Below are 26,213 nucleotides of genomic sequence, written 5' to 3' on the forward strand. Positions count from 1 at the left end.
CAATAAGCCAAAACAAAGTAAGAACTTATTTGAACTTTGCAACTAATAAAGAGAGCAAATAATGATTAGAGTCCGTTACAGAATACAAGAGTCAGAGGTGCAAATTTGAAATGAGAAAAGAATCTGAAATGTGAAAGAATCCAGTAGACATTGTTGGGATAAAACTATAAAGGGAAGACAAATTTGGAAAAGTACTGTTTGCCCATATATACTGTGAACAGTTCTACACTATTTTAAAGTAGAATGCATAAAAATAGTGTTAAGCTCAGTAACCATGCCTAGAGATGCCGCAGACAAGAGAAACAGTGCTCCAGTGAAACATCGCATAAAATATTGAAATACTCCTAAACATACCTCCATACATGAATTTGGCTGTGTAATATTCCTGGTAATCTATTTTGTATTGGACAATCGATTACAGAACATAGAATAATGGTGTGATAAAATGGATCACACAAACGTACATGTATACTGTAAATATAATAGCTATATAACATGTGAAGTGCATGGGTATAAGTACATAAATTAACAGTAAAATGTATCTACACATGTACATAGGAACAGATGAATGACAAATTTCAAATGTAAAAGCATACAATGTACATGTATGTATGAGTTGGTACATGTACATGATGAGTACATAAAATTTATTAATATTATTATTTGTTTGGCATAACCTGTGTAGGAGGTGAAAAAGCCAGCTGAATCTCTATGACCTGCATGTCTCCCCCCAAAACAATTTGATAAGTAAACAAAAGTAATTTTTACACTTTATATATGTATCATTGACATATACTGTACCATAAGAAAATTGTCTCCATACATACACAATATAAAATTATGATTTTTCAGTGACAGATACATGTACCTTGAAATGACTGAACAAGATTGATTTTTTTTTATTCTTCCAAATCTAAAGTACATGTAAGACTTTGAAATATTAATGAATAAATAAATAAACAAATAAATAAATCAATCAATCAATCAATCAATAAATCAATAAATGAATAAAAAAAAGAAAGCAAATAGCAAACCTACCGTCTCCTTCGTGGTCTTCCATGGTCCCGCCGAGCGGCATCAGACGGCCGGTCTCTGGATTCTTGCCTACTCCTAAAATTGGCACCTTTTTACCCGACCCGCCTGGGTCGGACATGAGGGTACCGACGAGGATTGGGAGAAGCTGACCGGTTTCTGCAAACTCGTACATACCTGATTAATAGAGGGGATATTTGATTGTTAGATATAATTGTTTGTACTTTGGTATTACTGTTTCTTTTTGTTTCAATTATCACTGTCGTCATCGTCTTCATCATCATCAACATCAATTATCACATGATCAAATTCATCGGGCGCATCACTATCATCAATGTCATCATAATCATCGTCATCATCATCCTCATGTTCATATTTATTACCAATATATCAACACCACCATCATCATCACCATCATTAATATTACATTACCATCATCATCATTAATTCACCAAAATTGTCATTACTGATTTACCAGGATCATTACATTATATCATGATCTTCATCATCACCATAATAATCACCAAAACCATCATCGTCATAATCATCTTCATCATCATCACCATCACCATTATCATCATCAATATCACATACCACCAACATCATCACAATCATTGATATTATATTTCTACCACTATCATCATCATCACCATCATCACCATCATCATCATCATCATCACCACCACCACCACCACCATCATCACCATCATCATCACCATCATCATCATCATCACCACCATCATCATCACCACCATCATCATCATCATCATCATCATCATCACCATCACCATCATCATCACCACCATCATCATCATCATCACTATCATCATCATCACCATCATCATCATCATCATCATCATCATCATCATCATCATCACCACCACCATGATCATCATCATCAACATCATTATCATCATCATCATCATCATCATCATCATCATCATCATCATCATCATCATCACCACCACCACCCAACACCACTACTACCACCACCACCACCACCATTCCTCCTACCACCTACCAGGAGTTCCACCACTAACAGCCAAGATGTTAGCCCTCTCAGCTCTCCTCTCGACATCCAGAGCGTCCCTGATGACATGGGTCCTGGAGCGTTGTCTGACGGCCGTCATGTCCTTCACCGAGGTCTCCAGGAGATTCTGCTCATGTCGGCAGTTGGCTCCATCGGGTCCTTACACCACAGAAAAACAAGTTTGATTAAATACTTCGTTCCAATGGTCCAATCTTTTTTACACTACTTTTAGAATAGCATAGACAAGCAAAAGTAATAACCGAAATCTGTATAGGGTACGAACTGTACAAACAATTTAAATTGCACTTTGAACAGTAAGATTGGTTCTGTCTCAAAAAATAGGCTAAATTATATCATGAAAAGCAATTCTTCAATATCCTGGGAGCAACAATTGTCGAATACAGAAACCATTTAGAAAAATACTGATAACTTATAAGTTTTTAGTAAAAGCTTTCTCTAATCAAGCCCACTCTCATTCCTATCATTTGTTTTTCTCATTCAAATATTTTCCACTTACCCATTAGGTTATCAAGGTACGTCTTCATCCTCTCCAGGACTTGGATCTCACACAGCATCAAGCTTGCATCCAGGAGGGACTGGTAGCTTCCACCGGTAGGAGTCACCTCCGACCCTTCCAGTCTGACGCCCCCTATACGGGCCGTCAGCATGCTCACTGGCTCAACAAACTTGTCTGACATGACCATCGGGCTGTAAGCGTCGTGGGCATCGGTCAGTGTTTGTTGGACACCACCGATAGGTATCACGTCGCCTAGGAGGAGAAGAATGGGTAAGTTGTCAAAATCAATCTGGTCAAAGGTGTTATCCATTTGGTCTACTAAAATCTGTTCTAATTCTCAGATAGTCAAACACCATCATGGCTAAACCAACTTGGTCTACTAGCAGACTGTCTATTTGTCAAATCATCTAACACCATTATTGCTCAACCATCTTGGTTTACTAGCAGATTGTTTATCATAGCTAGATCTACTTGGTCTGCAAACAGATGGTTTAATTTCTAGATCGTCTAAGACCATCATGGCTAAACCCACTTGATCTTCTATCAATCTGGTCTAATAACTGTTTGGTCTACCCCTTAACATGCTTGTCTGGAGCCTAGATAGTAGAATTTTCACTTCATCTTGTTATTATACACTTTATTCAATGAAATTTGGTTTAAAACAATAAGTAGGAGGGAGAGTCATTATGGCACTACATGTACATGTAGGAGAGTCAGTAACCATGCGTTATAGGCAAAATTCTGACTGCAATAAAATGATGATGATGATGAACCAGTTATTCTAATCTCGTAAAATGGACCAATGAATGAACCCAAACTGATGTGAAAAGCAAGAAAAGATGTTACCTGTCTCTACATCAATAGAAACATCCAAGATCGGCACTGGCTGGTCGCTGGTCGGATCCACCATGAGTGACCCGACCTCGATGGGGAGCGGTAGTCCGGTCACGGGGTCAATATGGGTGCCGCAGAGGGGGTAGGCCACGCCCGTCTCGGGGTGGATGGTGATTGCGAGGATTGGGCACTGGAGACCGGTGGCAGGGTCGGACATGGCCGCGCCCAGTTTGATTTCACCGGCATGCTCTGCTTCGGTGATGAGGGACTGGACCGGGAGGCCGGAGTTGGGGTCGATGGGGTAGGGCACGAATGGCAGGACGCCATCGTCTGATCGTGGAAGCTCGGCTGTAAGGTAAATGAATGAGAATATTTCTATTACATGGTGCTGCAAAACTAGTATTCTTTATAGCCTGTCACTGGCAAAATCTTGCACTTACGGTGTAAGAATATGACTTGCTTTGTTTTAGGCATAGAATGCACTAGAATAGCACCACTAGCATTCCCTGTTAATCAACATAATAATGACATATCAGCTAAAAATGTATCGATTCACATTTCATTAATTTAACCTTGCAATATCAGCTACAAGACAAATATTGACTGCCTATGCTCATGCAATAATAAAAATATATCACTTGGTCAAAAAGAATAGCAAACATTTGACCATGGGCTATATTTTGTACTATTGCACTGTCAAGCATTCAATATCTGTATAACATTACACAATGCAAAGATTCAACTCACTTGATGATGTGTCCGTTACAACGATCAACCGTGATGTCATTGTGTCATAGGAGACGTTGCCATTCATCGGTAAGACGTGACCAGTCTGAGGATGGACAAACATGTTGGCCTTGACCTTCCTGACCTCTCCGTTGGCGGTCAGCATCAGAGATCCAGGAACTGGAATGACTAGACCAGTGGTCGGGTCTCGTTTGGTCACCTCTGTCTGCTGTAGTTTACCATCAGCACCTGATGTTAGAGAGACATTATAAGTCAATTTACACTTTGGCAATGGTTGAGGATTTATTTGTAATCAAGAAATACATGTAATGCCCTTGATTACCACCTGTATGTACAGTGGGTGGAGGCATAACTACTTTGAAATTGAATATTTTTGAGAATATATAGTCTGCATAGCAGAAATTTCACAAATATCTCTGCTGGAATGACAATTTTACTAGAATAAAAATGTTCACATGAATATTTGTAGTGTATCTGTGTATATACAGAGGAACTGTTGCTGGGCAAGCACCATGAGCATCTTCAGACAGTGTGTGCGCTTTATAAACTAAGACCATTATAATCATTATTAATAACCTGATGGAATAAGTAAGCTAAATATGCATATGAATGCAGATTTCTTAATTGCAAACTGTTTACAAAATATTAAGAGTGGGCAAATGCATTAGACTTGGCTAAACAAATATAATATTAAAACTTAATCTGGTAAAATTTGAAGGGACACCCCATGCTACCCTATCCTGACGAGTCCTTATACTTACCGAACAGTTCTTCCCGAGGTAGAGGTGTGTTATCAGTTCCAGGTGCGACCAGGAGACCGCCCGATCCTTGACCTAGAACACCCCAGGCTCCTATCCTCTGACACTCCGCAGATACCTCTTGGGACGTGCGACTCAAGAGGGCGCCAACACGTCGGATGGTACTGTAAAAGATGAAAATAAGGAGAAAAATGAGTTTGTTATCGTGCCAATCGAGATTTTGATACAATAATAGCCTTCAAACAAGAAACTTCACTTCAAGACCTTGTACATCAAGACAGCTCACATAAAGCCTGAAAACGGTCAAAATGAGTTGTGATATAAGTGGAAACCTTCTACCTAGAAAGAGTTCTCTCCAGGAAATGGAAGACTGTTGTCAGACAACAAGAGTTTGCCACCATCGCCATATTTCTCAAATACAGCTTTTTCCGAGTAACCCTAAAAATTTGAAAATGTTGATGAATGAGTTTTTGACAGCTCAGTGATGATATGTAAATCTAAATTTTGCATAAAAGATAATCTTTTCAAGTCTACTTACTGGTTTTGCATCGAGTTATCAAACTCTCTCTCGAGGGAATCTCCACCGGTAGAAAGCTTCTCAGAGTACTCATTCATCAGACGGGTTGCTTCGCTAAGACCAGACAAGAAGGACACCTAAAGCACAAGGAGAAATGATGACAGAAATAATTATCTCAAACAATGTAATAGTTATCATACTGACAGTTTCCATATTTACACACACAGAAAAATAGCAAAAAGAAATTTCTCAATGGGCAAATAAGGGTCATCTATACAGTGTCCTAAATTTATCAGGAGTTATTCTTGTAATTCAGCATGCACATGAGTATGACTCTCGTCTTTCAATCTTAAGGACATGGGTTCCATTCCAAGCAATGGCATGTTATCCTTCAGCATGAAATTTACCAACATAGTGCAGCACTCGACCAATGTGAGGTGGATGGGTACCCGGTAGAAAGAAATTCCTTGAATGCTTGAGCACCCGATCAAGGCAGCCATGCTAAAGCCGGGGTAATAATAACATAATCATGTTATAAAGCGGGGACCGCTGGAAGAACAGTCTTCGGAACTGAAGTGGCTACCCTTGGTAAAATATGACGTTATTATGATTTTTATTAAGCCAACCAGTTGTGCTGGAATATTCTTAGGTGGAGCCGGATGGTGTGTTCTAACAATGGTTTGATCCCTAAAAGCTTTGTCTGATGAGATTTTGGTGCCATTTTGTCCATTTGTCTTGTCGAGTCTCTTTAAGTACGTATCCCCTTCCTCAACCCCCTCTCCCGTCTCTCTCTCTCCAGCCCAACAAGCTCTAAGTTGCACATTTGTCTCTGCATTTGTCATTAGACTTCAAGAATTCTGTTTGTATTTTCAAGTTGATACCTCTTCCTCCCACCCTCCCTCCCTCTCTCTCGGTGACACAACATTTTCTCCTGCAACAATTTCCCCAGGCTTAATTTCGTCTAAGATGTACATGTAGGATTAGGGTTAGGGTTGCAAAAGGGTTTTATGTTAGGTTTTGGATTAGGGTATAGTGTTAAACCCAAGTTTGAAGTTGATCATTTCATTAGTGTATAAAATATAGAGCGGAGCATTTTTTAACGGAGCAAACGTCATGGAACCTCTCTATCACTCCCTCCCTCCCTTACTCCTTCCCTCCTACCCCCCCTCAGTACCCCTCTCTCCCTCCCGCACGACATTTATTCTGCCATTACCTGGTGTTCTTCTCTGCATCTATCATCATCCTTCAAGATATCTGCTTGTCTCTTCAAATACGTTTCCATCCTCATTCCAAGCTCACGGCGACGCTCCAGCTCCAACTCAAGCTGTGAAGGACACAATAAAAAGTGGGTTGGAACAACGCATCAATTTGTGTTTTGCCGTCATGTGCACGTAACACAAATGTGCATTATCATGAGAGACCTACTTGCACTTCGATATGTTTTTTTGATTATCTGTCACATAAACCACTTTCCGGATGAAAATTATTGCAAATATGTTTTTTTTTAATTTACATGGTTTGATTGAATTTATTTAATCACTGTAAAATAGCTCTCGATCGGCCAATGGCTGTTTTACAGAGAGGCTGTGTATAGAATACGAAACAACACAAAGCACAAATAGATCATAACAAAGTACAGTGTATATAGAAAAACAAAAACTTATATAACAACATTTGTAAATTTTGTAATTGACTTCAATTTGTTATTATAAAAACTGAACTAAAAAAAAACAAAAAAAAACACTTATATTAACAAAACCAAAAGAAAGAAAAAATTAGGGAAAATAAAAACAAAGGCAGAAAGTTAGGTAAAAAGGAGAATCAAGATTTCAAAACTTTTTCAATTCAGATTCAGATTCAGAACCATGAATGAAATTCTATATACCTCAGCATTCTTTGAGTCGTATGCAGCGAGATCAGCCTCGGTAGCGAGGGCGGCCTTGCCCTTCAGGTTCAGCTTCGCTACCCATAATCCTTTGAGTGACTGGGCTTGGTTCGCTAGCTGCTGATAGAGGGCCTTGGCCTGGAAAACAAAAGACAGAATGATACATATCAGACAATCACCCACATTACTTTGTCCCCCTCATTCGACCACCATCAAGCCAATTATGGCTGCGAAACAAGATATTGATGCAGATCAGAAAATCACCTACATCACACCAGTCTTGGATTTATACTTCAGTTTACTTTGGTGGACACACAGCATGAACAACAGTAAGTATATTTATTCAATTGTATTGTCCCCACAAATGCCAAAATCCCATAAAGTGCGTTCTTGATACACACGTACTTTGTTCAATGATTTTTAATTTCGTGTTGACAATCATAATGATTCTGTTACATGTAGTTCATAATTATGTTATGGCTGGCCGGACCACTTTAGAAAGTGATCCGGCCGTTTGACTCACACTGGACAGAGCATTAAGTTATGTGTGGTGATAGGAAATTTTGGACAATTGAAAAAAAGAAATGTCCTTCAAAACTTACACGTAGAAGTCTATGGGGGAACCCATAAATCCGTGAATCTATCTAATTGCTCCTAAAGAATATTGAAAAAGCTTAATTTGCCAAACTTACAGCACTTTTTAATTTCCACATAATTACACGATTTATCTCAGACTTGGGACTATTGTTATCTCATATACACAACCAGACTCCCTTTTACAATGTACATGTAATTTTATGTGCCACATACTGCTCATGCATTTGCTTTCCATTGCGCATTTTGAAAATGTTTGAAAATGTTCTAACAGTACCTCCTGTGCATAATTCATACTAATGCCCTACACGACATGCAATTAATACTATACCTCATCTTTCTGTCTGCCGAGTTCACTGGTCACATGACGCGACTGCCTTGAGAGGTGGTCGTAGAAGTCGGTGGTTGTGAATCCCTCGAGGTCGACCTGTTTGTCGTAGTCCCAGAAATCATCGCTCTTCACCTGTATGGCTTCCACTATGGAAGACAGACAATGAAGAATAAAGGTAGAATTTTATGACCTATTAAATTTCTCAAATACACTGGCCCGTAATCTGAAGTCAGGTTTAACTTAGACCACGGTCTAACTCTGTTATAAAATTATGGGGAGTCATAAGTTCAAAAATTCTGTTTATAATGCATATTTCTTATTGTTGACTATTTAGTTTCCTTTTGCTTTCATAATGAAGAAAAATACTTCAGTTATCATTCCCAGACAATTATGAACAATTTGGGTGTCATATGAGTTAATAAATTGAATGTGTGCTCTTGGGGTTTTGTGCTCCAATTGGTTCTCCATAGTTAAACCACAACTTTAAACCAGGGTTTAATTTAAACCAGAGTTCAGAATACGGGCCAATGTATACAAAAGAAAAATATTCATTCTACATGTATACCAATCTACTATACTCATTATCCTCACAATCCAGTTCTCTCCCTCGCCACTAGGATCTAAACAGGTTTCCTTTTCTCACTTTAAAACGTTTCCACTTTTATTCACATATCCTCAACTCAGTCGGCACCCCATAAATGCTATGATTGTGGAGCGTTGTGGCCCAGTGGATTAGTCTTCTGACTTTGAAACAGAGAGTCGTGGGTTCGAATCCCAGCCATGGCGTAATTTCCTTCAGCAAGAAATTTATCCACATTGTGCTGTACTCGACCCAGGTGAGGTGAATGGGTACCCGGTAGGATTAATTCCTTGAATGCATGAGCGCTGAAAGGCAGCTCGGGCTAAAGCCAGGGTAATAATAATAATAACATCGCGCATAGGAATAGAATATTTCTAGATAGATGGCGCTATATAAATGCCTATGATTATTATTATTATTGCTATGATTCTTTCCATTCACTGTTTGTCACTGTCTTGTATTGATAATTTTACAACACCAGTTCTGCATCGTTCACAACCCACCTTCCTTCATTCCCCTCCTCCCTTTCCCGAATTGTTTCTTCTTTCATTATTCATCTTCTTTCTATTCATTTACAGATCATTTTCTTTCCTTCACTGCCACATATCATTATTATTTTTTTTAAATATCTTTCTACACCATTTCCATTCTTCTTCTTTCTATTCATATCCAGATTAATTTCTTTCCTTCATAGCCACATACCATTAAAATATCTTTCTTCACCATTTACATGTACTTTCCATTTGTTCTTCCGCTTCCACATATCCCCCCTCGCTCTCTTTCTCATTCTATCTCCTTCTCCTCCATCTTCTTACCTGGTACACCAACCCCTTCTTCCGTCTCCATATTCTGTCCTTCGAGAGCTCGGTGGTACTTCTTGGTATGGTGGACAGTGGACCCTTTGGACGCAAGATCATCAAAGTCATTCTTGGCTGTCAGGTTGCGGAACTTTGGCCTGACATACCGCTGCTTGTTCCAGCCGTACTTGCGGAACAACATCTGGAGAGTAAAAATAAGGATTTGGTAAAAATGAACCTAATTATGAAAGCTACATGTATGACAGATTTGGAATTCCTGAGGTGTAAAATCAAAGACTGCGACTGGCTAACGAGACATTCAAAACTTCAATTTTTTTTTATTACCATTCGATCAGCATCAAGATCAACATTGCTAACATCGTCATCATCGTCCCCATCCTCATCATCATTAACATCGTCATCATCATCGTCATCATCATCATCATCATCATCATCATCATCATCATCATCATCATCACCATCATCATCACCATTATCATCGTCATCATCATCATTATAATCACAATCACCATCATCATCATCATTCTCATCCTCACCATCAAAATCATCATCCTCATCACCATCAAAATCATCATCATCATCATCATCATCATCATCATCATCATCATCATCATCATCATCAACTTCATTATTACCATCATCATCACCATCCTTAACACCATCATCATTGCCATTATGATCATCGTATCTGACGCCCTGTATGATGAGATCAATTATAAGTATGAAAGTTGTTCTAGTTCTTACCAGAGCAATGATTAGTAGGATGGACAGAACAACAGAGAGTCCTAGAACCAAACCAATGGTGATCCAGTCCGGTGCCAGGAGGATACCGGACTCCAAGGCGATACCATTCTGGATGATGTACCTCGGTGTGGACGGGAAGAACGGTCCCTCCTCGGAACACTGGGCGTTCTCAGCCATGACACGGATGTACTGGGGAATATAAGAGAATGAAACATTTTTCAATTCGTTTCATTTCTAATTTTCATTAAAAACATAAAACACAAGTACAAGGCCCTGTCTTACAAAGAGTGGCAATCGATCCGATCAGCCACAACTATGGAAAGCCAGCAATGCTAACATCTAAAATGCATGTTTGTTCAAAATGCTTACTAGATGTATAGGGGAAGGCGGGGTAAGTTGTGACACTTTTTGCATTTTGCATGATAGAATTGATATGACTAATAATATTGTAGAAATAAGTACCTTGCCTTTAAATATGATTCTTGGGAAATCTTTTTCACCTATATACAACTTTCTACCCCCACACTGAAAGTCGTTGTGACCTTTGAAAAAAACGATGTCAAGTGGCACAACTTGCCCCATCTATGGGGTAAGTTGTGCCACCTTCGAGGGTAAGTTGAGCCACAAAAACTATGTACAAAATGTATGCGGGAAGAACCAGCATGTCAATTTTTTATTTAAAGTCTTTTCACTTGCTAATTCTCTAAAAATACCAACATTCTCTAAAAGTAAAAGAACTGTCATGTGAATTTGCTCTTTTCTGCCTGCATATCGATGGCTTTTTAAGGTTTGATTGTGTTTTTATTTACATTACCATAAGAATTACCATGGCTCAACTTGCCCCATGTTTGCTGGCTCAACTTACCCCAGTCCGAACTTAATGCGATAATTTTGCATCCACACATTTCTTATGTATCCATCATGTAAAAGACTGTGACAAGAATGAAGATCCATACCTGGACTGACAATGTTGTTCTTATGCTTTATTATATGTAAAGAAGTGTGTGTGTAAAAAACACTTATCTATTTCACACCCTTTTTTACTTTTTTGGCTGAAATTTGTATTTTTCCCTCTAAAAATATACTTTTTGTTTCAAAGTTGAAAACAATGTGGTGGGGTTAATGGTTATGTAATGGGTCATCAATACATGACACCACCATAATGTCTGACTCATTCATTATTGGCCTGGGGGCGGTGGCTCAACTTGCCCCTATGCTCAACTTACCCCCCCCTTCCCCTACTTATACATTCATCATTGCCATGGCAATTCATTGTGCATCTTCTGTTTACAAAACACATTTATGTCACAATCGGCTATCCATAGTTAAACCACAACTTTAAACCAGAGTTTGAATTAAACCTAACTTCAGAATACGGGCCAAAGTAAACATCATTTATCTTGGGCATTCACACAATTCCACACGTATGTTACTTTTGAAACAGTCCAAATCCTGTCGACTAAGCCCTCTATGTGTTAGAACTCTTCCAAAGGCATCTCATGCATCAATTTTTTGGCGATCCAGCTTTACAGGTTTCTTATAACCTTCATGGAAAGCCACGCAATTTACTTTATTATCTAATCACATTATTTGATGTTTCTTTGAATTTTTATCCTATTTGCGAAATTAAGATTGAATTGAATTGAATTGAATACCCTCAATGAAGTGTACTATTTTTCACTATCAACTCACCATCTTCTTAGCTGTATTGTTATTGAGTGTGAAGACGTAGACACCAGGGTCGACGAACTGATAGGCGAAGAGAGTCGTGCTCGTCAGGACCTGACCCTGCTGCTCGGCCAACTCTCTAAAACCACCGTAGTCAAACTTCTCATTGGTGTTATAAAGATTCTCCCTGAAAATGAAAATAATCATTCATACAGTACAATAACATTGCATATACATGTACATGTATGTCAACGGTAGATAATTTTTATTTTTGTAAACGTTTTTATTAAGTATAACCATCTCATACACATATTACAAAACAAGTTTAATAACAATATAAAATAACAGTGTACAGTATGGATAAGTTACATTTTGATAAAAAAAATACATACAAAACCAACAAAGGGAAAAGAAAAGAAACATAGAAAAGCAATACAGGTCTGTTCGTCTACATTACCCAAAATCTAATAGATTCCATTAAAAAAAAAATCTATACATAGTAGTGTCCCTATAAGCAATACACTTTTCTGTTTGGTACACTTGTTTTAATTTACTGATAAACAAGTCAAAACAAGGAAGGATATTAATATATCTACATGTACACAGATATAAAGTTTTCTTTGCTACAATAAGGCAATGATTCAATAACACATCTTGCTTGTTTTTAATTCCGAATAAAATCTCTTCATCCTTTACTTGGATAATTTCTTTTTTAAATTTAGTATGCCACCATCTTAGAAATTCATTCCAAAAATCTCGAGCATGCGAACATTCTACATGTACCAACAGGTGTTCAATAATGAATAAGTGTATAAACACAAAAAAAAATGCTATTTACATATAAGAATTTTTCTAACTATATGATTATGATGGAAATATATGAAATACATTGTTTTGTGCAACCTATAAAAATATAAAGAAACTGTAAAGAAAGTGCATAATTAATGAACATGAATACAGTACACATAATCATACATTGGAGGTTTACAGTCGTGTGCAAAGGCAAATTGGGCATAATGGGAAAGCGCTGTATACATGAAAGTTATAAGAAGCAACAATAATGAAAATAATTATTGTATTTCCTGAACCTTATCCATATGCAATTTTATCCTCATCTTTTTTCTATTTCATTTGTATTGAAATGCATAGCCATGTACTCTTTACAAATCCATAACACGCTACATGTATGTATACATGTACATTTTTATGGTCAAATTAACAGAGATGTGGTGGGAACCCAAATCTGAAAAATCCTAATCAAAAGACTCTAATAGAAATCTACTTGACTCAATGTTATACCAAAGTTTCTAAAGTTCTTGCAATAATTACTGTATCAGCGTTGTGGAGTGTTGTGGCCCAGGAGATAAGTCATCTGACTTTGAAACAGAGGGTCGTGGGTTCGAATCCCAGCCATGGCGTAATTTCCTTCAGCAAGAAATTTATCCACACCGTGCTGCACTCGACCCAGGTGAGGTGAATGGGTACCCGGCAGGATTAATTCCTTGAATGCATGAGCGCTGAAAGGCAGCTCGAGCAAAAGCCGGGGTAATAATAATAAGAACAACGCGCCTCGGAATAGAATATTTCTAGATAGATGGCGCTATATAAATGCCTATTATTATTATTATTATTATTATCAAAACAATTAACCATATAATGTAAAAGTAGATACTTGAGGACTAAACATACCTATCGTAAATTGGATAATTGTTATTATCCACCGTGAACAGCATGGTCTCTCCGTATTTCAGACACACCGTTGGGTTGGTGATACCGGTATACGTTCCACCGGACGGGTCCTCCACCGACGCCATCAGCCGGCGACGCCCGTCCAACCTAGTAGCGTTGAATCCCAAGTCGACCGATCGTCGTCGACGGGAGACGTTGCCGGCGGCGACGACGCTATCCTTGGAGTTGTCTTGAAGAAGGTTGGAGACGTCCTCTGCGTTAGGATCGTAAGCACCGGTGAAGCCACCATCTAAAAAAAAATAATAATGATACATTATATGATCCTTGCCATTTGATTGGTTGTTTAGAATTACTTAGAAACTGTTGTATTAAGTGCTATATAAAAAAATGTTAATTATTATTATCATTATTATTTGTTTGATATCGATCATTCAGCCCATTTAACAATGACGTCATCAACTGTGCGATATTGGATCCATTCATCGTGCAATTTTGGATCCATACGATTTTGTCCATTGCGCGCGCGCCCAGACAGCGCAGCCGGCACCGCACAACCACTCGTGTTTGAAGCGAGTATGATGTATGTAAGCGATAATCAGCAGACCGAGCTCGCACTACGTGACCATATTTTGCATCGAAATTCATCAATTTCATATGAAAAAGAATCCATTTTGAGATGTCATATGAACCAAATATTGAATGTTTTCTCCATTCGTGCAATGGACATAATACTTCATTCGGCGAAAGATGAAATGAATGATCCATTCCTTTTCAACAATAATATAGGGTATTGATACCTTGCACACATATCCACCTCATTAGGTGTTCAAGATGGTCTTATATTCAGGGGTGTGAGTGGTCAGAAAATAAAAAAGATCTGAAAAAAAGCTGAAGAGTGTTGAAAAAGTCTGAAATAGAAAGAGCTCCCATACTTTTTGTACAGAGGAAAGCCATAAATAAGTTGAAATCAAGCTGGGAAAAAAAATCTGAAATCAGCTAAGAATCTGAACTCTCACACCCCTGAATATTACACCTGTAGAGCTTGGCTCCCGATTGATCTGGCACTCGATTGATTTAAATTCTGGTGTAAAATATGTAAATTTGTTCAATAAAACACATTTTTAATTCATACATGTACCTTTCACAACCTAACTGTTCTGGGGTACATGCAATATAATCTAGTCATGCAATTGTGACAGGCACCTTTGGGGGGATTTGAAAAATTAAAGATTAATCAATTCATTCATTCAGTGATGCAGCAGGGATTTGATCCCAGCACCTTGTAGTGCAAATTCGGGGGACTTATCCACTGAACCACAACCCTGCCACAAAGTACATGTATGTCCTTGAATCATTCTGTACTGACCGAAAGTGACGATGAGGTTGATCTTCTGCGTGTGACCGTCCAGAGCGGTACACTGGTCCGTGGTCAGAGAGTTACGTGAGTTGATGATCCGGGACAGAGAATCGGCTGCAAACGTCGTCTGGGAAGAAAGAAATATCAAGGATATCAGATTAATATCTTAATACATGTAACTCAAACACACAATCCCAGTCAGCAATCTAAGCGCCTCTTCCTAGGGTAATGGAAGAATCAGCAGTCAGCATTTACATAATCTAATTTTGAGCATAAGAAAAAGAGACAGAGGCATTTAAAGCAGATACGAACCAATAGCGCCATCTCAAGTCCTCAACTACTCATACCTGGCCAGTCTCCTGACCCATAATGCTAGTGTAGTCTAGTAATATAGACCCACTTGAAGGATAACATGCTAATTAACCGCTCAAGACATTTATACAGCAATAATTATGTTACCAAGTAGCAAAACGATTACTTTTCCTCTCAAAACATTTTAGTTTCTCTATACAAATACAGTAGGTCAATCTATTCTCTGTAGTATTAGTAGATATCCGTCTGAAAACGTATATTTTAAGACTATGTACATGTATTTGTAACACACAGTCAATGAGAGACCACACACAATTCACTCCCCCCTTTAAGAAAATTAAAGAAAATAGATGCGCTCTTGGGTGGCGTAACACGTAAGTGACTGATCGCATGACTGTGTAATCTCGCGATTGGTTGCATATTGTGGTCAGTGCAATCAATCATAAATTTTTTCTATGATTGATGGCTAAGCTCCATGTCATGGACCCCTGGAACTGAATACTTCATGAGACTAAGCACAGAGAAAGATGGTTTTACCTCATTTCCGTTGGCATCGGTGATCCTGATGTAGGCGGGGTCGGAGCAGACTAAAGTGATGCGGTTCTCCTGAGCAACCTGGCACTCTCGGTTACAGACTTCCTCTAGATCTTCAGTTTGGCATTGACAGTCGTTGGGGTTTCCCCTGATGAAGCCAATATAGTCTTCAGGAGTTTGACATTGCTGTAGAAGAAGGATTGATTGTTGATTATATTATCAAATAATATAGTGTAATTTCATGGATATTGCATTTGGCAGTGACAGTCATTGGGGATCATCACAGTTGGTTACGGTAGATGTCCTCATAGCATTGATCACTGAATGTCTCCTAGTGCAATACACTACCATTATCATCACCATATTCATCATCATCACTACCTACATGTACACCACCGTCATTATCATCATCATCATCATCACCATAATCACCATCATCAACATATTTATCATCAATACCACCATCATCATTATCATCATACACATCATCATCATAAACATCAGCATCATCATAAACATCAGCATCATCATCATCATCACCATCACCATCATTATCATCATCATCACCACCATCATCACTATCATCTTCATCTTCAACATCATCATCACCATCACCATCATCATCACTATCATCATCATCACCATCATCTTCATAATAATAATCATCATCATCAACATCACCATCATCATAAACATCATCATAAACATCATCATCATCGTCGTCATCGTCATCATCATCATCATCATCATCATCATCATAATCATATTTATATCATGTATCTTGCCATATGTATCTCGTAACATATTCTTGTATTTTCACTTTCTATTTGTTCCTTTTTTTCTGTATCTCATAATGTCCCGTTACTAAGTTTTTCGTATATTGTATGTTTTTATGCTGATCAGGCCACCCTGTTTAAATACATGTATACAAGAATAAATAAATAAATAAAATCATCACCATCATCATCACTATCATCACCACCACCACCACCACCATCACCATCACCATCACCTTAGAGATTACTGAGCATAGACCCTGATTAGAGCCTTACCTCATTCATACAGTAATCTTCCCACTCTGACTCCGTCCAGCACTGTCCCTGCTGGTTCCTGTAGGTTCCCTCGTCGCATTGATCATAGACCGTCTTGGTGCAGGTCTCCGTGTTCCCGTCGGCCCTCAGGGAATAACCATGCTGACAGATGCACTGGCGATCAGTGAACTGAAGAGGCGGAAAGTGACATTTATGGTGAGTTTATTCAAAAGTTTAGAAACCGCTGACTGTTAAGAGATTCATCTGTCACAAAGGTCTTGTTGGAAGGTTCTATTCCTCCGATTTCAGGGTCTTTTAATCTGCCTACATGTAATTTATTTATTCATTTACTTATATGATGAAATCAACCACATAATGGTTCGTGACTCGGTGTAACGCATTTTCTTTTATAACAATGGAAAAAATAGTATGAAATGAGAAGAGTCTATAACTGTGGGTGATGATTCAAAGAAACTTGTCTACAATTGAAATCACACGTAAGTCCAACAATTAAGGGGAAGTTGTTAATTGCAAAATTGTACTTGAATTGCATTCAGTTACAACTTGGCTTTCTTGCAATGGCCAAAATGCTTGTTTTTGGAACTTATGCTGGATTTAAAATTAAAAATGAGCTTTTTGTAATGCCCCATAACAATAATACTGAGCCTGTACACCGTCATCCCTGGTTAACGGTAAAGAAAGTGTACCTGGAATTCCTGATTAGCGCCGTTGCAAGTACACTCCGAAGACCCAACGGCTCCTTCCGTCGTCGCCTGACTACCACAATGGAAGCAACCCTGCTGACCGGTCAGATGGTTGAAGTGATCCACTCCACAGACCAGGCAATCCGATGCAGCCACGGCGTACTCCGCGCTCCGGAACGTCCCGACTGGACACGGTGAGGCCGCTGACGAACCCTCGGGGCAGTAGTACCCCACGGGACAGGGGAAGGAGTTGGTGTAGTTCACGCCGTGCATCGTGGTGTTGTCGAGCGGGTAGTCGGTGGTGGCGCCCTCCAGGCAGACCACGCCCGCCTCGCAAATGGTGCAGTTGGCACGGTCGGGCATGTTGCCGTAGTAACCGGCAGGGCAGACCTCGCAGGTGTTCTCGAAGGTGCTTCGTCTGGAGCCTTCCTTCTCCCGATAACCAAGTGGACAGATGACGGGTGTAATTGAACCTGATGAAAGAAGTTAATTAAAGAATGGTATCGTTTGCAAAATATGTACATTTGATTAGGAAGTACTAGTAAGCCAAGTTAGCTGTGCAGCTCACAGATGGGCTTAGTTGGTATAAGTTTAGACCATTTAGCTGATACATGTAGCTATAAACAGTTGCCTATTTTAATGATACACCTTTACTGCTTAATTCATTAAAATGATCTAGGATTAGTATTTCAGTACATATTTATCCTGTTCCTAAAGATAAATTTCAATTACTTTTAATTACTCTTTTTTCTATAATTCCATTTGAGCCTGTTTTAAATTTTTGTTTTTTATAAATATCATTTTGCTCATGGGTTAATACTGTACACAAGGAACGACAATATAATAATCTGTTAAAGAACATGCAGTTGCAACCGAAATAATGAGATTGCTGTTCAACAACTGATAAGAAAATATCTCCTAAAATCAAAATAAAAAGTGTGGGCAAATTCTTTAAACATGTGCTGAATTAATTCAAGTCTGAAATGTGGATACACCTTTCCCATTCCAGTGTTCATATCAGTGGAAAAAACATGTAGATTTCAAATTAAAAAAAAGTTGAATAATCTATTTCCACCAAATTGCATTTAATTCATAGACTTTACATTTACAATAAAAACAACAACACATTCAGTGAGTGAACATGTGTAGAAGTGAGTAAATCATGTTTAGAGAATCAATTCAATGTGAATACAAGTGTAACATTACTAAAGAAAATAATGTTGACTTAAAAAAATATATATATATCAAAGAGTGATATTTTTTCTTCTAAGGCTCCTAAAGTGTTGTTCTTTCCTGATTTATATTGGTTCTTTTATCCAAATTATAGAAACATGCTATTTACCACATAATATCTAATCAGTATATAAAAAAAGAAATGTAGACATGCACATACACAGGCAGAAAATGTGTGCTATCCATTAACAAAAAAATAATTCTTCATTATTCATCCCATTTCAAATTAAATGTTGAGCATAAATCTTTTCATCATTCCATTTATACATGTAGGAGTTGGCTGAATATCGAATTGAGTTTGGTAAGCAGGATTGGTATAAATGCGTTTAAATGGTGCGAAGAACATTCAGTCTCAAATACTATACCGAGGAAAATAATTGAATTGTTGACAATGATACAGAAATAGAGGTGGTTCGGTGCATGATATATTTGATCGTGTAGCTCTCCCTCTTCAAAGGGAATACTTACATAATGTTGTATACACTTCATGAGTAAGACAAAAATCAGAAACCACACTGAAAAACTGTTCTGTATCAAAGTTTAGCCGAAGAAAACTAAGCAAGTATATTCAAACAGTGAATTGGACTTTCAAACATCAATTTATTTGTAAAACAGAAGTAATATGCATCAGAACTTGTTTCTAGATTACATTTAGTTTTATGCACTTTTGAAAGCAATCAATACAATTTTATCTGTAGTTATAGAACAATAATTCTAATAAATCTAAAATAAGTGCCCGCTTTCATGAAAGATTTTATCAATAATTGTTGCCAAGAATCAATCCCAAATTTGCTCTCAACCAATGGAGATGCATCATTTCAGTAACTTCCAAAAAACTGTCACTTGTCATTGTTAAAAATTTGCTCCAAACCAATCAAATTGCATCATTTCAGTAACTTACAACCAAAACTTGTATCTTGTCATTGAAAATAAGCTTGGTGAAACAGGGTCAGAGAGAAGATATAATGTATTATAATTGCAAACTTTGACAAATCTGTTCTCAACCAATCAAATAGCATCATTATTCAGTAGCTTATAACAAATACCTGTAACTTTTCATTTCTCATTATCACAAATTTGTTTCAACCAATCAAACTGCATCATTTCAGTAGCTTATAACTAACTAAATAGTCACTTGCGATTGGCAACATATACTCACCAGGGCAGGGTGCGGTATCATTCAGGTAGCCGCACTCCTCGCCACAGTAGTGACCGGCTGGACATTGGATGGGGTAGGGTGAACGCACTGGACAGTAGTACCCGGCTGGACACTTCTCTTGCGTTATAGAGCGGTTACAGTAGTAACCTGCAAAGCAAGGATGTACATGTATAATATATTGTTACATGAAAGGAATCTTTGCTGTTGTTTTTTATTTTCTAGTAACATTTTATCACTCAGTAATATTATGGAGTAACTGAATAAATGAATGTGAGAAGAGTCATCGACCAACCTATATGGACGTGCTCTGCTGATGTACGGTACAATGGATTAATTAATAATAATAAAAATAAATATTTATATAGCGCCATCTATCTATTACCACGGCTCCGGCTCAACCTAGGCGTATCCAGCGCTCATTGTATTCAAGGAATTGATCCTGATGGGTGCTCATTTAACTCACCTGGTCCAAGTTCAGCATTAACATGGGTAAATTTTTTGTTGAAGGAAAACACACCATTTACAGTAGTACTTTATAGTTTCTGCGTACGTAATTGTACACAATTTCATTCATTGTACAGTAAGTGCTTGAGCCAAATAGGAAAAGTGCAATGATAATGATAATACTATACCTGGTTGGCAGTCTCTCTGAGCCCAAGAACCTTCGGGACAGAACTGTCCTTCATCACATTCAATCTCATAGATGTTAGCTGTGTCGTTGGGGCAATAGAACCCTGGTGGACAGATGAAACAGTCAAACTCATCTGCAAAGGGGAAAAAAAGACATATTAAACTCTAATGGTCGTTAGCTTTCATGAGGAGTGGATTATTATATACTGATCCCCCGACTTTGTGAAAAGCATTGGAAATGCCTGCAACAGAAACGAGACGTATTTAAGATAAACTCTGTCACTGGCCACAAAAGAAAATAATATGTTCACAGAATTGAACAAAACAAACACAGAATTATAAAATTATAAACAAATGATATCTGCCGAATAATTTTCAGGAAGGTGTATGATTACAGAGTAATGAACAAATAAAGATCAGAAAAACTGCTGGAAAATGACTGTTCTCTTTTAAGGATGGATAGGGAGCAGACATACATTGCTGGGTGTGAGAGTTTTTTAAATCTCAAATTTGTTTGAAGATCTTTTTTTTCTTTATCAAATTGGTTGTCTTTATATAAAGGGTTCATATTAAAAAACCTGTCATTAAGGCCACCTAAGAGACAAAGAAAAAGTGGCAGCTAGAGACATGGGCCCGTATTCTGAAGTCAGGTTTAACTTAGACCATGGTCTGACACTGTACTAAAATTATGGGAAGCAAAAAGTGTCAAAATTTTTATTAAGTTGTATGTTTCATATATTATGTGCTCTTTCCTGATTAATCGATGGGGAAGACAATCATCTATCCATACTTCCTACACAATTATGAATGGTTTGAGAGCCAAATGAGGTGAAATATCATATCTCTACTGTTAGTGATTTACATGTACATGTATGTAACAATTGGCTATCCATACTTAAACCACAACTTTAAACCTGAGTTTAAGTTAAACCCGACTTCAGAATACGGGCCATGGGGGACATGTTTGATGGCCCATACAGACAGGTATTCACTATAGACAGATGGCCACTACAACAGGTTTCATTGTATGAGGTTCGGTCGCATCAATAGCAACATACCCCAAAGGGAAATTTACAATATGCCTTAAATTAGCAGTATGCCCTAAAGCAATGCGCTTCAGGGGAAAGTTTGCAAGATATCCTGCAATCAGTTTAAGAATCTTACCTTCAGCGCCGAGGAGACTCCTGTAAGTTCCTGGTGGGCATGGCATGGGTTCATCTGTAGCTGTAGGACAGTAGTGCCCTAGAGGACACGGCACCTTGGTGTAGTTTGTCAAAGCTGTCGAGAACATAGTAAAGATGAATATATACCATTTCAGTCATGAGCATGTTCATTGTAATGCAAGACAGAAAGTGGACAATATAAATGAAAAAAATGAAATAATGAAAATCCATATTTTATTGTTCGAAATAGACATGAAATGAAATACTCAAAAAATTCACTTTGACCAATTGATCGTGGGCCCGGCAGCCGCTGTGCAGCGCCAGATCGACGAGGCTCTATCCCTTTAATCGTTGAACGCCAAACAGGGTAGCAGCAACTCCCATCTTTTAACGTCTTTTGGTCTGACGCGGCCGGGGTTTGAACCCCCGACCTCCCGGTTGTGAGACGGACGCTCTACCAACTGAGCCAACACACTGGAGCGTCATAAAATATTATATCAAAAGTCTGGGTCACTTTGGCCATATTTCCTTCGCTGTAAAGCATTTTAAAAAGAGAATAGTCTTCCTTAATTCGCCTTTTATTTAATGCTTTCTTATCTTGTTGTTTCCAAATTTTACTTGCTACATCCACATATTAATACAGTATGCATATGCATTCACAGTGTCACTATACATGTACTTCTTGATAACATTAATAATAATAAGCACCTACATGTAAATAGCGCCATCTAAAAAAAAAAAATCCATTCCAAGGCGCATCATCATTACATTAGCAGGAATTCATTATTGCCTCAGATCTTTTCTCGTTTGTTTTCAACAGAGATGCCACATACAGGCTTGATGAAAAAAAGTCTGAAAATAAGCTAAAATTACCCACTTCATACATGAACAAAGTGGAGGAAAATATGTTGAAAAAAGTCTGAGTTCAGACCTAAGTCTGAAAATTGGCATCCCTGTTTCAAAGTCAATTAAAATATCAGTCTCTACAACAGAGTTCTACATAGATATATCTTTTCACCTGGTTCGTTACACCAAAAGCCAGCAGGACACGGCTGACAGGTGCTGCTGTTGGTAGCCCCAGATTCTGAAGAATAGGTAGTGTTGGGGCAGGGAGTACGGTCTGCGTCAAACTCACAGTAGTATCCCGGCGTGCACGGTTGCGGCAGGACGTTGTCTACGGAGCAGATGTATCCCGCAGGGCACAGCTGGCATTCCAGGACGCTCATGGCGCCCTCGTAGGCTATGACCTTGCCAGGCTCGCAGGCCGATACATTAGCTGCACCTGTGGTGAGGGATGTTTAAGAGACGGGTGAGTGGGAATGTATTTGTGATAAGATATGGTGGTGACGAGGCTGCCTTACTGTACTTTGACAAAAAGGTAAGCAGGTATTATTGTACCCTGTGAAAGAGCAGAATATACCTGTTATTTATATAGATGCCAATGTATTAGCTGAGTGGGTAATCAGCAATATACATGTATCATTGTAGGATTAGTATTCTTCTGTGCAATTTGGCCTGGAAGAAGTATTTACTTTGTGAAATATTAAAAAACCCTTTGTCTCCCTTTGTCACAGTAAAGCAGGAGAGATTTGCACACAAAAAGAATCTTTGTCCTTGAAATGGGACCTCTTCAATCCTGCTCTGACCATGACTAAAGATATCACAAATGTGGTAATACAAAAATTGTAATATGAAAATAAGAAATTTGACAATTTCAGAACATCATCCTCAAATGACATATACATGTAGTCAAAGAATGAACATTACCTTCTTCACAGTAGAAACCGAAGGGACAGATTTCTCCAACGGTTGGGTCGCTACCATCGGGTGTGGGATCATCAGATCCACTGAAGCACAGATATCCTGCAGAGCATGGCCCAGCGATGCGGCCCCCAAGACAGTATGATCCTAAAAAATAGAGAAAATAGCAATAAATGTGTGATAGGATACAGCTTGGGGCACTGTCGAGAGCATGGCCAAGCGATATGACCACTAAGAAGGTACAATCCTAATAACTTAGAGGAATACATGTAGCAATAAATGTATCTTAGGGCACTGTTAAGAGCATGGGCCAGCCATGCAACTACATGTACATGTACCAAGACAGGAAGATCCTAACAACACAAGAGAAAATAGATTAATAAATGTATTATAAAGCACTCTTTGAATGATGCAATCAAAGAGCAACGTTGCGACCATCAAGGTAGTATAATCCATAAAGCATAAGGAAGCACAAAAGAACAAAAAGCAGTGTCAAACATCTTATTTCTCTAATAAGACAGTATCTGGAGAAAGACGAATGCAATGACATTATTACAAGCACAGATTTAGCATCGGCATCAGCAATATCAACTTGATCAAGATTGTATCATAATAAACACAATGCACAAACTTCTCCCCCCCCCCCACAACAAGAGCCTAAATACAAAGAAGCATAAATAGTACCCTGTGGAAATACCACTGAAATGAGCATGTCTAAAACTCGTTCTACCTTTGTCAAAAGAGCAGAACCACATACTATAAGAATGGTGGAAAGTCTGGGTCTTGTTCCTCAAAGCATAGCAATTGATCATAATTATGTCTAGTGTTTACAATCGATTGCGCATTGTGGTCATTGCAATCAATCAATCGTAAATATTTGTCCTACCATCACTGCAAAGCCTTATGTTACAGGCCCCAGGGGCCCGTTTCATAAAGCTGTTCGTAACTTACGAATGACTTTACGCACGACTGGTGACCATTTCTTGTGCTGAATGATATCCCTATGTAACTGATTAGTGCCTAAGAACAGGTTCCAGTCGTGCGTAAAGTTGTGCGTAAAGTTGTGCGTAACTTTACGAACAGCTTTATGAAACACCACCCTGGGTGGTCATTTATCTCACCTGTAGGGCAATACTGGCATTCATCGGCTGCAGCCAGGTGCGTCACGTTGTCCATGGTGTACGTCCCGTTGGGGCAGTTGATGGGTGCTGGTGAACCCTCGGGGCAGTAGGTGTAGGGGCTGCACGGCTCAGGGTGGCTGGTGTTCTGGAGACAGTAGTACCGCTCAGGGCAGACCTGACAGTCGATAGATCTTGTATTTGGTTGGTAGGTACCTAGAGGTGGAGGATAACAAATGAAAATGAAAATCAATATTCTATCGTTCGAAAAAGAACACTTCCTATGTTGATCTATCCCTTAAATTGTCGAAAGCAAAACAGGGTAGCAGCAACTCGCTTCTGTTAACATCTTTTGGTCGGATGCGACCGAGGCTTGGACTTCTGACCTCCCGGTTGTAAGGCAGACGTTTTTCACCAACTGAGCTTGTCAAAGGTCAGATGTCAAAGGTCATCCAATCTTTTGTAGCATCATAATGAATGCGGACTATACTTTTTAGGATGACTTATATTCTGAAGACAGAACAGGTAGTCAACAAGAAAAGAGTGAAAGGATTCCACAGGCATACTTCAAGAGACAGGCTACCATACTAAAAACCAGTTTTGCATTTATTTTGAAGGGGGGGGGGGTCCTTCTGCTTTCACTGTATGTAGTTTCATGTATGGTAATTTTAGATACAGTGGAAAATGATTAAAAAATCAGCCTGTCGGACCAAGGAAAGGTTCATTAATGTCACTCCATCAAGACTGGAGGAATCGATCACTCACCAGGTTCACACGGATAGGGCGTGGCTGTATCATTCAAACAGAAGTGGCCCGCTGGGCACTCAAACTCGCTTGGGCGATTGTCGTACACCTCGGCGTCGCTGGGGCAGTAATACCCTTCGCGGCACCAGCCTGTAGGGGACGATAGGCCGCTGGTTCCACAGAACTTTCCAGAGGTGCAAGGAAGGCAGTCAGTGATGTTCTGACCGCCGCGGGTTGGGTTGAAGGTGCCAGGAGGACAGAGGGCTTCAGAAGTCACGCCTGTGAAGTAAAGGAAATTGTTATAACATAATGAGAGTACATTGTAAGAGGAATATACAAATACTTCTACAGCCATACTACTACTACTACTACTACTACTTCTACTACTACTACTGCTACTACTGCTACTACTGCTACTACTACTACTACTACTACTACTACTACTACTACTACTACTACTACTACTACTACTACTACTACTACTACTTCCAATACTAATACTAACACTACTACTACTGCTGCTACTAGAATACTACTGCTTATACTGTTACTATTACTACTACTGTCACTACTACTACTTCTACTACTACTCCTATTACTACATGTACATGTACTACTACTATTACCAACACTTATACTAACACTACTACTACTGCTGCTACTAGCATACTACTAATTCTACTTTTACTATTACTACTACTGCTACTTCTACTAATACTACTG

At 38.7% G+C, this 26,213-nt stretch overlaps 1 protein-coding gene across 1 annotated transcript in view; it reads right to left on the bottom strand.

Annotated features, from left to right (window-relative positions):
• LOC129266556 (uncharacterized) overlaps positions 1–26,213 on the bottom strand; it is a 168,080-nt gene that overhangs the window by 29,046 nt on the left and 112,821 nt on the right. Inside the window, exons 104-128 of the mRNA XM_064104193.1 lie at positions 25,512–25,769; positions 24,750–24,962; positions 23,635–23,775; positions 22,886–23,149; positions 21,869–21,982; positions 20,707–20,838; positions 20,075–20,221; positions 17,686–18,155; positions 17,000–17,167; positions 15,951–16,133; positions 15,111–15,228; positions 13,745–14,033; positions 12,080–12,242; positions 10,388–10,576; positions 9,641–9,824; positions 8,246–8,391; positions 7,321–7,458; positions 6,649–6,759; positions 5,457–5,572; positions 4,922–5,082; positions 4,161–4,388; positions 3,426–3,761; positions 2,580–2,831; positions 2,054–2,221; positions 1,039–1,209 (exon numbers count right to left, since the gene is read on the bottom strand). Coding sequence (XP_063960263.1) covers positions 1,039–1,209; positions 2,054–2,221; positions 2,580–2,831; positions 3,426–3,761; positions 4,161–4,388; positions 4,922–5,082; positions 5,457–5,572; positions 6,649–6,759; positions 7,321–7,458; positions 8,246–8,391; positions 9,641–9,824; positions 10,388–10,576; positions 12,080–12,242; positions 13,745–14,033; positions 15,111–15,228; positions 15,951–16,133; positions 17,000–17,167; positions 17,686–18,155; positions 20,075–20,221; positions 20,707–20,838; positions 21,869–21,982; positions 22,886–23,149; positions 23,635–23,775; positions 24,750–24,962; positions 25,512–25,769 — 4,860 coding nt within the window. The remainder of the gene's footprint in view (positions 1–1,038; positions 1,210–2,053; positions 2,222–2,579; positions 2,832–3,425; positions 3,762–4,160; positions 4,389–4,921; positions 5,083–5,456; positions 5,573–6,648; positions 6,760–7,320; positions 7,459–8,245; positions 8,392–9,640; positions 9,825–10,387; positions 10,577–12,079; positions 12,243–13,744; positions 14,034–15,110; positions 15,229–15,950; positions 16,134–16,999; positions 17,168–17,685; positions 18,156–20,074; positions 20,222–20,706; positions 20,839–21,868; positions 21,983–22,885; positions 23,150–23,634; positions 23,776–24,749; positions 24,963–25,511; positions 25,770–26,213) is intronic.

This window comes from Lytechinus pictus, chromosome 8 (assembly GCF_037042905.1).
Source record: "Lytechinus pictus isolate F3 Inbred chromosome 8, Lp3.0, whole genome shotgun sequence".
Lineage (NCBI taxonomy): Eukaryota > Metazoa > Echinodermata > Echinoidea > Temnopleuroida > Toxopneustidae > Lytechinus > Lytechinus pictus.